This window comes from Mus caroli, chromosome 15 (genome assembly GCF_900094665.2).
Source record: "Mus caroli chromosome 15, CAROLI_EIJ_v1.1, whole genome shotgun sequence".
NCBI classification, from domain to species: Eukaryota; Metazoa; Chordata; class Mammalia; order Rodentia; family Muridae; genus Mus; species Mus caroli.
The window spans coordinates 26367504-26379524 of NC_034584.1; the positions used below are offsets into that span (position 1 = coordinate 26367504).

General features: G+C 48.2%; 1 protein-coding gene across 1 annotated transcript in view; it reads left to right on the top strand.

Annotated features, from left to right (window-relative positions):
- Positions 1-1226: 1226 nt before the first annotated feature.
- Dap (death associated protein) overlaps positions 1227-12021 on the top strand; it is a 49626-nt gene continuing 38831 nt past the window's right edge. Inside the window, exon 1 of the mRNA XM_021183854.2 lies at positions 1227-1426. Within this exon, the coding sequence (XP_021039513.1) occupies positions 1372-1426 (55 nt within the window). The 5' untranslated portion in view covers positions 1227-1371. The remainder of the gene's footprint in view (positions 1427-12021) is intronic.

A 12021-nucleotide genomic window follows, 5' to 3' on the forward strand; every position in this document is an offset into this window, starting at 1 on the left:
AATGAGCAGAGAGAAATAAGGACTGCCAGATGAGGTTGATCGCGTGGAGGCAGTAAAAACATGAACATAAACATGAGCCGGGCACCTTGGCTACATTTTCAGATCCCACAGGTCAGCTGACTTCACAAGCTGGTTGTACTGCAGGAAGGAGTCAATCGTGTAGGTATCTGGAGGAATCAGTGCCCAGTGACAGAAATAGCAGATGCCAAGACCAGAAGAACTGGCCTGTCCCACTAAAGAAGGATCAGAACAACCAATATGGGTCGAGGAGCCATAAGCAATGAACTGATAGTTTGCCAGGCCCTGTCACGAAAAAGCCTTGTGGGTTGTATGTGCTACAGGTTGCATTTGATGGCCACAAGGGCTTCAAACCTCCTCTACTAAGAAATTGTTTCTATGTAAGCCTGCAAACCACTTGCCTCTTGAGAACCGCAAGCTAAATAATTCTGAGTAATTTATGAATTACTCAGACGCCAACACCGTTACAGTGGAAAGCACCCCAGGAACGTGTAGGGAAGAGGGCCAAGGATGATGCACGGGAGATACAAATATTTACAAGTCTACAGAGAAGCTTGCCAAGCCGAATGGCAGCCACGGTGGTCTGGACAAAGCAGAGACATGGCGTCCCTAAAGCTAAAGAGCATCCAGAGCTGTCTGCAGTGCTCCTACGAGATCAAAGGCACTGGACAAGTGACCTTCGGATTTGGCAGCCTGGGGTCAGGGAGAGGTTCTGAGAGGTCAGTCAAGAGGTTCTGAGGGTAAGGAAGGAGTAGAGAGGTGTGGCACCCTGCCTCTTTTATTAGCTGTGTCCATCAAAGGTCCATGTGCAGCCTGGAAGGGATGGTGGCAGACCCTTTTCTAAAGATAGAAGACTGCTGATCTTGCAGAGCTGCGAGTTCTAGAGAGTAACGGATGAATTTTGCTGCAAAGTGAGCCAAGGAGCCAGGAGCTGCCATCTCTGAACGAAACCGCGGGCTGGGGTCTCGAACCACCAGCAGGCTACGCTTCCCTCAGTGACAGCTTGGCTAGTGAACGTGCACCACCGGTCCAGCCCCTCGCCGATCGCAGGGCCGTCCCGCCCTTCACGTACACTCGCGCCCTGTCATCCTTCCCTTACAACAGCCTTGGAGTCGTACGTGGCGCTGGCCGCTGCGCATGCTCCACACGGACGGGCGGGGCGAGGCGAGGCGGCTCGCACAGCTCGGGTGGGCGGGGCCGTGCCACGCAGCCGTTTGGAGCCACGCCCCCCTGTCCGGGGCGGCAGTGCGCGTTCCCGAGCGGCGCGCGCCTCACGCCTTACCCCCGAGTCCTCGCGCGCGCTCTGCCGCCCACCCCGCCGCTGCCGTCGCCCCTCCGAAAACCAGCGGCGCCATGTCTTCGCCTCCAGAAGGAAAGCTTGAGACCAAAGCTGGACACCCGCCCGCCGGTACTGACTGGTTTGCACTTTGTCTTGGGGCGCCGGGCGGGGGCGGGGCAGGATCGGGGTCCCAGTGCCCGGGTGCCCCTTGCTTGTGCGCTGCGCAGGCGCGCAGGTGAGCGGGCCCGGGGTGCAGGTGAGCGGGGCGCGGAATCCAGCCCTCCCCGGCGGGGACACCCCAGTTGTACAAGTCAAAACTCAAAAGTAGGCAGTTTTTATGAGATTGCACAGATGTTTGCGTGGGAGACCCCCAACAATTAAAAGGTAGTGTTGTATCATGATGATTAATCGTGGGCTGACAGCATTTCACACTGACAGACCAAAGAAGCGGAAATAATTATGATCATTAATCACCCGGCATGACTTCCTTTATTCATTTAATTTTCGCATCCAACTCCCTCTTGAAAGTGGTTAAAACGGTATTTTTTTAAAGCAAACCCTGAACTTCTGAGCCAAAACTTCTCTTTACTGGCAGTTCAGTCCAGTAAAAAGCCACCTCTCTTAGGAAATGGTGAGCAACCTTTGTGTGCCTTGGGCAGCCGCCTCCACTCAGTTCCTGTTTGTTCCTTCATGGCTGGAGGAGTTGGCATTTCTGCTGCCCTTTCTGGTGGCAGAGATACCTGTGGAAGCACCACAGAGAGCCAGCCTGGAGGCCGTGGGTCCCAGAAGCCAAGTCTCCTGTGGTATAAAACCAGGGCTTCTCTCTGCAGACCTTGGAGGACTGTGTGGGGTAGGGACACATCTGTACCATCTTTCTGTAGTAAAAACTTAGACACTCCAGCTGCTGGCCCCACTGGAGAACAGGAGGAGAGAGGAAACTGCCTTTAAAGTATGCTGCATTTCAAAGCTGATTCACTGTGACAGTGCTTCTCAACTCGACTAATTGAGGTTAGGAGTTATAGCTACTGGAGTCTGTGTTCAGTGTAAGATACTATGATAGAGTATGGAAGGCTCTGGGTTCAATTTTCACTTCTTACAATACAAACCAACTTGTGGAAAGATTACCTTTAAGATACTGGCTCCTATCCCTAACCAAGTCTGTCCGTAATTGGTACCGGCTTGCTTCGCCAGTGGCGTCTCACTGAGTATATTAAACCACACTTCAGGGTAGGCCCTATGCCCCAGTAAATAGATGGCCAACGCAAAACGAACTCAGTGGTATTTTTGTAGACTTCCTGTCTCATGTGGCTTTCTTTGAGCATTTTTAAAAATCTTACTAGTCTATTGCTTGTGTATTTTGGTTTGTGGTTTTGTGGACTCTGTGAGAGAGAGAGAGAGAGAGGTATGGTGGGTAGGAATTGGCAGAAAAGTTGGAGAGAAGAAAAACATAATCAGACTATAGTGTATGAAAAAAATCTACTAAAAATACATAAAAAAAAAAAACAACAGCAAACATTTCCTTTAAGGAACACCTTGACCTTTAATTCCTAAAGGAGTAGTTTGTGTCTACCTGCCTGTGGCTCTGAGCTGCTTGGTGTGTCCTGCACAGTAGGATCACATGACTGATTCTCCCAAGATAAGGAGTTCATTAGTGTGTGCTGTTGGAAAGACATTGAATCAAAATAGCACTAATTAAATTACATGTAGAGACTATTCATATGGACATCTTAGGATCATAGAAAGAAAAACACACATGGGGGAAGTTTGACTTGAGAGTTCTGATTTTTCTTTAGTTTGTAAACAGGCTTTTGGATTGGAAATGAAATACATTGTTTGTGCCTGCAGAGAGAGCCACAAGCGCATGTTGTTAGAGTCTTGGGGAGCACCACTGGGCTCCTCTGGGACTGCGTTTCTCACCTGAATTTAGAGGCTGTAGCAGACGGTGGATCTCTGGGCCAACCTTGGGGATGTCAGCCACCCGCGGCTGGGCCCAGCCTTGGGGCTGTATCTCTTGCTTCTTTGCCTCTGTTTGTTCCTCTAGTTAATCAAACAGATAAATTCATGTGACCTTAGGTCATTTACCTGACCCAAAAGTCTGGCCGGAGAGTAGCTGTCAGTGTCACATGCTGCATATCCCAAGGCCAGCTAGACCTGTGAGCCCAGAGGGGTGGGTGGGAAGGCAGTGACTGGTTCTCAGCAGTGCCCCTAGTGTGCATGTTTCTCCCTATCCACAGAAGACCGAGGGCAGGGGCTGGAGATGGCTCAGTGGTTAAGAGAACTGACCCCCTGTTCCAAGGGTCCCGAGTTCAATTCCCAGCAGCCATACGGTGGCTCACAACCATCTGTAATGGGATCTGATGCCCTCTTCTGGTGTGTCTAAAGACAGCTACAGTGTACTCATATAAATAAAATAAATCTTAAAAAAAAAAAAAAAAGAAGACCGAGGGCACTGCCTGTTTGTGTCAGGGAGGCCTTAGGGTGTTTTTTATCTGTCTGGCAGCAGTGCTGGAGAGTAAATATCTTTTAAAAGAAGAAACGGCCACCCACTAGTCACGAAGAATAAAGGTTTGCCAAGAACACAGTTCATAAGTCAAAAGGACCGCCTTAAAAACTTTGGGAACACTTTCATTAAGTGCTTAAACTGTGTACCAGACTCGTGCTTAAATCTTTCATTGGAAATAATAAAATCCTCTCACCGCTCTTCTGCTGTCCACTCTCGTGTTTTCTCTTTAACGACCCTCCTCCCCTGTCCCTACAGGGTCCCCGTTTCCCTCATGGCTCCTCCACCTACTGTCTCCTACTCTTCTGGTTTCCAGGCTTACTAACATCTTTACCTTCTGGGGAGGGGGCAGCTGGCACAGTGCCTGGAACAGACACTCAGTAAACAGGTCCAGAAGCATTTCCTCAGGGTGCACTTCCCACCATACCTGCAGCCTCCCTCTCTTCCCCACTGCACAGGGGGCTGGATGGTGCAGAGTCAGAAGGGAGGAAACAGTAATTAGAACCTGGTCCGCGTTACAATGTAAATAGGTGCTTGGCACTTTCGCTACCATGGTCCGATGTCGATGTCGAGATATTGTGGACGGTGCCATTTAAACCTCTGGCAGAGCTGTTTGAGGTGACTTGCTAACGCCTAAGAGCTAGTTGTTGGAGATTGGCACCTTCGCATTCTGACCGTGTCATTATTCCCTGGATGTCACTCTTGAAGCTGTGGGATTTACTGGAGGACCTGCCAAAAGAAAGTGGAGGGAAGGACGGAAGGACACGGTGCTGCAGAGACCTTTCTGTGAGAGGTGACATTTCATTGTAGTGTGCACGCATCTCCCTAACAGCAAGCCCGCCTGCTGCTCTTCACTGGAAAATGTGTGTGGAGAGACAGGGCGGGAGCATTCCCCTCAGGGCTCTGACTGAGATAGCCATGTATTAAGAAGTGGCATTCAGCAGCCAGCCGTGCAGTGGCCCACACTACTCATGGTGACTCATCCCTGCCAGTCCCCATGTGACCTGGATAAAGAAGAGCTTGGCACATGCATGTTTCAGGCCTATAGCCCCAGCCTCATGCACCCATTTCCCAGGGGAGCCAAAACTATAAGTAAGTCAAGTCTCACAAATCTCATGATATGATCCCATCGGCCACCATTGCTAATTTTGTGTCTTTCCCCCAAAAGCTGTTCTCACATCCCCCACAGAACGGAGCCAAAGGAAACATAAACGTGGCTGTGTGTGTGTCAAGCACAGTGGGAAGTAGACGTCTCGCTAGTTTCAGCAACACAGATAATCCAGCCCCATTACACTAATCATTCAGACATGGCTTCAGGACCGAATTAAAGCCCGTGCATGATCATTGACCCTGAAGAACTTTCTTGCGGAAGTTTTTTGGATTATCCAGAGTGTCCTGTTGCTGTAAATGGAAGGTGAATCTGCCTTTTACGGTAGCGAGCTTCCTGTAATGTTCATGGGATGAAGGCACCCATGCTCAGCCAATGAGCCAGCCATTGACCACAAGTCGAAAGGCTCAAGAGCCCTCTGCTTTCACTCCCAGCATGCTGAGGGGCAGAAGACCCTGTTGTGAGTGGTTTCTGGTAATAGGTGCTGCCTCTGCTCCTTCGACATCTCTGGCTACTTATCCCTTCTGGAGCCTTCTGTGCATGTCCTTTTCTTTGCAGCAGATCCACTCTGTGTCCTGATGTGGGTTGGTGGCTGTCTCCCATCCATACATCAGACAACTTCTCATGGACATAGGGAATATTCGCTTGTGTGAAAACAACCCTGTGAGGTACAGCATGTGAGCAGACGAATTGAAGTTTGCTTTTTTCCTGCAGCACGGAGTCCCAGACACTCTGTACCACTTGCCCGGTGATGTCTGTCTCTCACTAGTAGAGTCACTCTTCCTAACTAAGATAGACTGCATTTCCTGTTCCCTTCTATCTATGCTCCTGTCTCACTTACCCCAGGGGAGTTCTGATTCCACCTCCCCTTGCACACGTGCCTCTGCAGTGCACTGCCTGGGCTTAATCTAACCTACACGTGCAGGTTGTTTTCTTGTGTTCTCTCCACCAAAACGACCATCAAAAACCCTTCATCTCTTAAGGGTGAATTAGCCTCCTTATAGATAACATGTCAACAGCCCTTCTCTAGTAATTACAAAGGCAGCTGCCCTTGGCCTGCACGATTTAGGATCTGCAGTCAGGCTTGAGAGACACTGGTGTGCATTACAAACAGCTGTCCCCAACTCCCCATCAGATGCTGTGCCCAGTGCCTGCAGGGTCCTGGAAGGACTTTCTCTCCCCACTCCACCACCCCGCTGCAGGCTTTTCCAGCCATTTGTTGCTCTTTAGCGATAGCTGCCAGTGACTCCCTCTCAATGTTCCACACTGTAACAGCTGAGGGGAGCTTGGTCCATGGATGGCAGGTAGTCACTTGCCCCCTTCATTTGTTTCCAGGGCCAGTCTGACCAAAAAGGAAAAAAAAAAAAAAGCTTCGTCTACCCCGTTTTCTGCTAGGACAGGCAATCTACAGATCACTTTTTATTTCTAACTTTCTTCCCTCCTACAGGTAATGTAGTGATCAGGACCTGTCCACAGTCTGTCTCGACGCTATGCTTGAAAGGATTCCCCAGTGATTAATGGTCTAGATCAGTCTGGTCCAGCTGTGCCTCTTGCAGGCTGTGCCCCTGAGAGAAACTGGCTTGGTCCTGGTCCTGCATGTCTCAGGCCCTGTCACAGGGCACTAAAGTGTGGTGATGGTGAGGTGAGGTGAGGTCGATGCCTAGAACATCATGGCAGTAAAAGAAAGAGCAGAGATGGCAGACCTACCCAGGATCTGGGAGTCTCAGGAAGAGTCCCTAACCTAGTGCTGGTGTCCTGATGAAGGTCCGATGATTGCCAGTGATCACATCAGTACCACAATGGTCTCCTTCCCTAGGAGTTGTTACCTCCACAGTGAGATGTTCATGCACAGAGGATTTGAGTACATGAGACCTTTCTGAGCCCTGAATTTTCACTTTCAGCACCTACTTGGTAGAGCGGAGCACATCTTGTATGCCAGACTCTCTCAAGAGATGCCTCGGGAGCTAATTCAGTTATCCTCGGTGTCACTGAGAGGGAGGGACTTGTCACTCTTTCTTCACAGATGGAGGCCCCCTGAGGCACAGAGGGCCAGGCATGCTTATGCATTCGTACACACAAGTGTATGCAGAGCCGAGGTTTGAATCTGAAGGCCTTTAACCTCAGCAATACAGTCAGACTGAAAGGAGTCTGTTACTCTTCAAATGTGACTCTAATTTCAGTAAGAGCCACCCCCCAAAATCTTGAATTTTCCTTTTTTTTTTTTTTTTCAAAAAAAAAAAAAAACCTACATTTACAAATGATTCTACAGATTTCTAGTTTCTCAAACAGAATTCTAGATAAGCTGATAGAACCATTGTAACATGCTGTCATAACTTTTCACATTCTTGCAAGCTAAACTGAATCTGCCTCGGCCTTGAGTTATGGTCAACATTGCCACTTTTATTGCTGCGTTAATCACAAGCGTACTGAGATGGATTAATGAAGTTCATCGTTTTTAGAAACGGAATCAAATGTCAGTGCTGATGCTAGGTGACTGAGCCCTGGCACCGAGAGCTTCTGCGGGGAGTGAACAGGCTGTTCCAGGGGCGGCGCCTCCAGAGATGGGGTCTTTGAGACGTCACCTTGACATTCGCTACCAGCTCTCTTTCTCTTTGTGAACTAGCCCATTTCACTTGCAGGCAGTTTGTGGAGACTATAGTATCTATGAACTGCCATATTTGAAATCTTCCAAAGACACCATTAAATGCCACAGATGGGCGGCTCCTACAATAGACATTTCTTTCTCATGGTCCTGGAGGCTGGAAATCCAAGATCAAGGTGTTGACAGTGCTGGTTTTCTCTATGAATGTACATCCGGGGGCACAAGTTCTGTTGCCTTGGGATCATCTTTGACTTTAACTTATCTCTTAGAGGCCTTGATGCCTAATACCATCACAATCTTCAGTCTGTAGCTAGTGATATTTACTTCACCGTTACAATGTTCAGGCGGTGACAATTAGTACTTCACTGTGTGTCTTTCATGATAAAACAGCATCTTTCATCAGTTTCTGGTGGGCTTGGGCAGGAGGAAGGAAGTATATTCTAAAAACCACTTAGGGGTCAGTTTTAGACTCTTCATTTTGTGAAAACAGTCCATTATTCTCAGATAGAAAAACATCTTAACATACCACAGAGTTTTAATCCAAGTATTTCAGTGGGGCAGAAGCCTTAGGTTAAAATTTTCCCTACAAATGGTGGCTCTTTTGTGCTCTTTAGATTTTGCATTTTTTTTTAATTTTTTAAATTTTAGTCTAAACTCAAAGTTAAAGAAATCCTTAAGGACCAACAACAAAAAAAGGATCTCAAAATGAGACATGAGACTTGGGCCTTAGTGGGCCAGGTGTAGGATAGCAGACCCCAGCATAAATGTAGGACACCAGACCCCAGCATAAGTGTAGGTAGGACACCAGACCCCAGCATAAGTGTAGGTAGGACACCAGACCCCAGCATAAGTATAGGACTCCAGCATAACTGTAGGACACCAGACCCCAGCATAAGTGTAGGACACCAGACCTCAGCATAGAGCTGGAAGCCTAGAGGTCAAACTTTGTGGGGGAGAGGCTTGTCCAACCTCGCAGTGAGACAGCAAGAAGCTGTCCTCCATTAGCCCAGGCTCTGAATGGGAGTCAAAAGTTGGAGAATCTGTAAACACAGGAATGATCTTAGTGGAGGTTAAGCTGAAATATACATTATATGGTATGTCCATTGCGTTTCTAGTCTGTAAAAAAAAGAAGAAGAAGAAGAAGAAGAAGATCTGCTAGAAGCATCTTCTTCTAATTAATTTTGGCTCAGGGTCTCAGACTCTTGAAGTCAAAGAGGTATGGTGGCAGTCACACATGGTGACTGGAGGTGTAGTGAACGCTTCTCATTCTTGTCAGATTGGTGCCCAGGACTGGAACCAGAGCTGAGTTATAACACCTTCAGTGTCACCCCTACCCCCTTGAGCTTCGTATATTCAAGGTTAAAGACCTTGGTACCGTGTCTCAAAGTTCCACCGCCTTGTTAAGCAGAGCCACCAATTGGAGTCCAAGGGCTCCAGACACAGCCCTGTGGGACACGCCACATTCAAACCATCACATCTGTGGCCCTTCCATGCTACGAAACCCATCGGAAGGGTGACAGAACCTGAACAAAAATAGTTGCTTCCTCGCCACAGAGCTCCTGTCTGCACCAGGACCCCATAGGATCCTAATAAGTTCAGGGAAGACAGCACATGGCCCACAGCCATTCACCCAGGAACAAGAACAGCAGACAGGCAGACAGCAAGAGTAGACACACAGGACCCCGGATGGCTGAATATCTGGACAGGCAATTGTAAGACAGGTGTGCCTGAAACAAATGCATGATTAGAGACTAGGGAAGAGTAAGTCACCAACAAATAAGATTCAAGGATATGGAGACAAAGCTAAGCTCTTTAAAGAGAAGTAAAGTTATTAAAAATCAACTGTTGAAATAAAAGGTAAATTTCTGAGAGTATTGTTAAAGAGGTTGTTTTTTTTTTTTTTTCAAAGTAGCTTGGTGTTCCCATATTAAAAGATGAGACACCAAGGTTTTAGTTTCCACCACAGAGTAGCCGGTGTACAGACCTCTGATCCACTGGTCCATTCTTCTGCCTTCTGGGGACAGCTCCTTTGCCTGCTAATCATGAAAAGCCAGTGTCCCTTTCTTTCATCAGAGTCCAAGCCTGGGAAGTCCTTCAGCTGCTCCTCCCTGTCCACTGTAAACTTGCCTGTCCGTGTGACCCAGCAGGACCCATCCAAGTGAGGAACAGCAAAGACAAGCTGACTGCTCCACTCCATGGGGTACAAGCTGTCAACGTTGTGGTAGAAGCATAGATAGCTAACCTCAAGAGGAAGGGAGGGGCTCTGCGGGCAACAGAATACCACAGCAGGACACTCCTGTCCTTGTTTAGAGGTCTCTATTTTAGGAGCTTCAGTGTCTTTGGAGCTGTGTGTTGGCAAGTACTGGCGATGAAGAATAATTACATTTTAAAGGAAACAAGAAAACAGTTATCCTGGACCAGATTGGCATAACTGTCTCAGGAACACAGAAGTGGGTGACTGATAGAACCCCTGTGAAAGAGGTGACAAGCTTTTGTAGACACAGAAGAAAGCCATAAGTCAGTACAATGGGCAGATGCCTGGTAGGGAGCGTCAAGTTGGTGGCTGAACAGGTGGGAAATCTTCCCTGTAGGTTGTTGATGTTACTGTAGTCTTTGGCTTTAGGTCTGGTAGAGGCTACCGGTCTGCTAAGGAATACATTCTTAGAGAATTATCCAAGTCTTGAGAACATTAGGTTAGAAACAGAGGTTGAAGGTCAATGGCTGTTAATGGCTAGATACAGCCAAGGTAGTTTAAACTCGACCCACAAGACCCTCTGTTCACTACCACAGTGCTCACCACTCAACTCAGGAAAGCACGGGCCTCCAATGGGGTCTTTACACAGATCAGCTTTCCAAAGACCTTCAGCTTCACACCACCATGTAAGGCTGCATGAGGGTAGAGCCAGCACTTGCAAGCCATGTCGTGGATCACTGCTACTAAAACATGAACCCCAGGATTACTGGGGGGATTTGGTGTCAGATACATTTGGGGTGACTTCCAACTCCATTCCACCAAAAAGCTTCTTGATGCACGCCGGCATGATGGATGCTCAGAAAATCTTTCTTAGGCCCATTTGGGGCCGGAGAGATGGCCAAGTTGGTACTGTGCTTGCTCTGGAAGCCCAGGGATCTGAGTTCAGACTCCTGGCATCCACATCAAAGCTAATTCGTATCTGTAATCCCACTGCTAGGGAGGGAAGAGAGACTGATTCTCAGAACTTGGCTGATTCAGAAAAGCAGGTGGAGAAAGAAAAGACTGAGGGTCTGCTTCTGGCCTCCACACTCACGCACTTGGTTCTGCCTACCTGGCGTTTCCCACCCTCTCATGCCTCCCATCCTAGAATCTCCACATCCAATCCTCCCTCCTTATAAAATAATCACATTAGTCAGTAATGATCCGAGCACAAAGAGATCCCACTTCACACTGACTGTCAAGGCTACAGTTAGAAGGATCAAGTGTGGATGCACGTGTAGACATTGGGGGCTCATCCTGGTGCATGCCTCCTGATTTCTCAGCGGGGTATACAGAGCTCCTGTGGGACCCAACTACCCCATTCCTATATACAGATCCAAGGAAACAAACACACAGACAGAGAAAATGATATAAATGGTATCCAGAGCTTCAGTGCTCATAACAGCCCAAGCTGCCAACCACCTAAATGCCCACCACCTACTGAGTGGCTAAATCAAAATGTGGTATGTCCCTGCAGAGGAGGAAGGAGGAAGCCTAGTACATGGGGTAACCCAGGAAAAGAGCCAGTGACCAAATTCTGTGTGTTTTGTGATTTCTTCTCCACCCTAGATGTCCAGAATAGGAACGTCTAACTGATGGTTACCAGGAGCCAAGGAGGGATGGATAGGAAGACTGTCCATGGGTACGGGTCTTCTGCAGGGGGTGATGAACGCAGTCATAGCAATGGCCACACATAACGCAGGCTGTGTTAGGCAGTCTAAACGGGTGAACTCTGTTTCCATAAAGCTGTTCTGTTTCCATAAAGCTGCTTTTAAAAAGAAAGTATCATCCGCCAACAGAGCCTCCATAACCCAGTTTGGGAAGGATTTCTCTGAATGGCTTTGTAGGCCCTATCTGGGCTCTGAGAATGGCCCACTAGCAGATTCTTGAAAAGAGCCCATCTGGATCGGGGAATACCATTTCAGTCCGGTACTCACTTTGGAAGCCTGAGGGCGTGAGTTCAGATTGCTGGGACACACCTAAAAAGCTGGGCAAGATTCATGTTGTAATCGGTGCTAGGAAGGCAGAGATGACAGATTCTTAGAACTTCCTGGGCATCTGTGACTATGTCACCCCGTCCAAACCACAGGCACTTGAAGAACTAAGATCAACAGGCAGGGTTTAAGTGGCCTGTGTTACATCTGTATGACATACAGACCCTAATCCAATAGCCAGTTTGTCACGTGGCTTGTGTTCTGCTGGCGCTTCTGTTATTAGAAAGTACTTGAGAGGTGAGCAGAATGGAACACTGGAGCCTTGGGGAGCTCACAAGATATACGAG